Here is a 217-nt window from a genome sequence, read left to right on the forward strand (position 1 = left end):
ACGACCCAAAAACAAACGACGATCGGCGAACCCCCTTACCCTTTCCTCCTGCAGCATGTACAGCGTATATGTGTTGTTGCGAATGCCTGGCGACACCTGGAAATGTCTCACTTGAAGCACCAGGTTGTCGGTCGTGTGTTGCGACAGCTCCAGTCGACACTCGTCCTGGAAAGGAGAGGGAAGACGCTTGCTTAGAGTCTTGAGAGGTTTTCCCGAG

The 217-nt window shown here is 53.5% G+C and overlaps 1 protein-coding gene across 2 annotated transcripts in view; it reads right to left on the reverse strand.

The window, feature by feature from the left end:
* Positions 1–217, reverse strand: part of LOC119587789 — a 122,239-nt gene that overhangs the window by 11,187 nt on the left and 110,835 nt on the right. For both annotated transcript variants that reach the window (XM_037936487.1, XM_037936486.1), the window contains one exon: positions 40–165. In XM_037936487.1, the coding sequence (XP_037792415.1) occupies positions 40–165 (126 nt within the window). The remainder of the gene's footprint in view (positions 1–39; positions 166–217) is intronic.

This window comes from Penaeus monodon, chromosome 23 (assembly GCF_015228065.2).
Source record: "Penaeus monodon isolate SGIC_2016 chromosome 23, NSTDA_Pmon_1, whole genome shotgun sequence".
NCBI lineage: Eukaryota > Metazoa > Arthropoda > Malacostraca > Decapoda > Penaeidae > Penaeus > Penaeus monodon.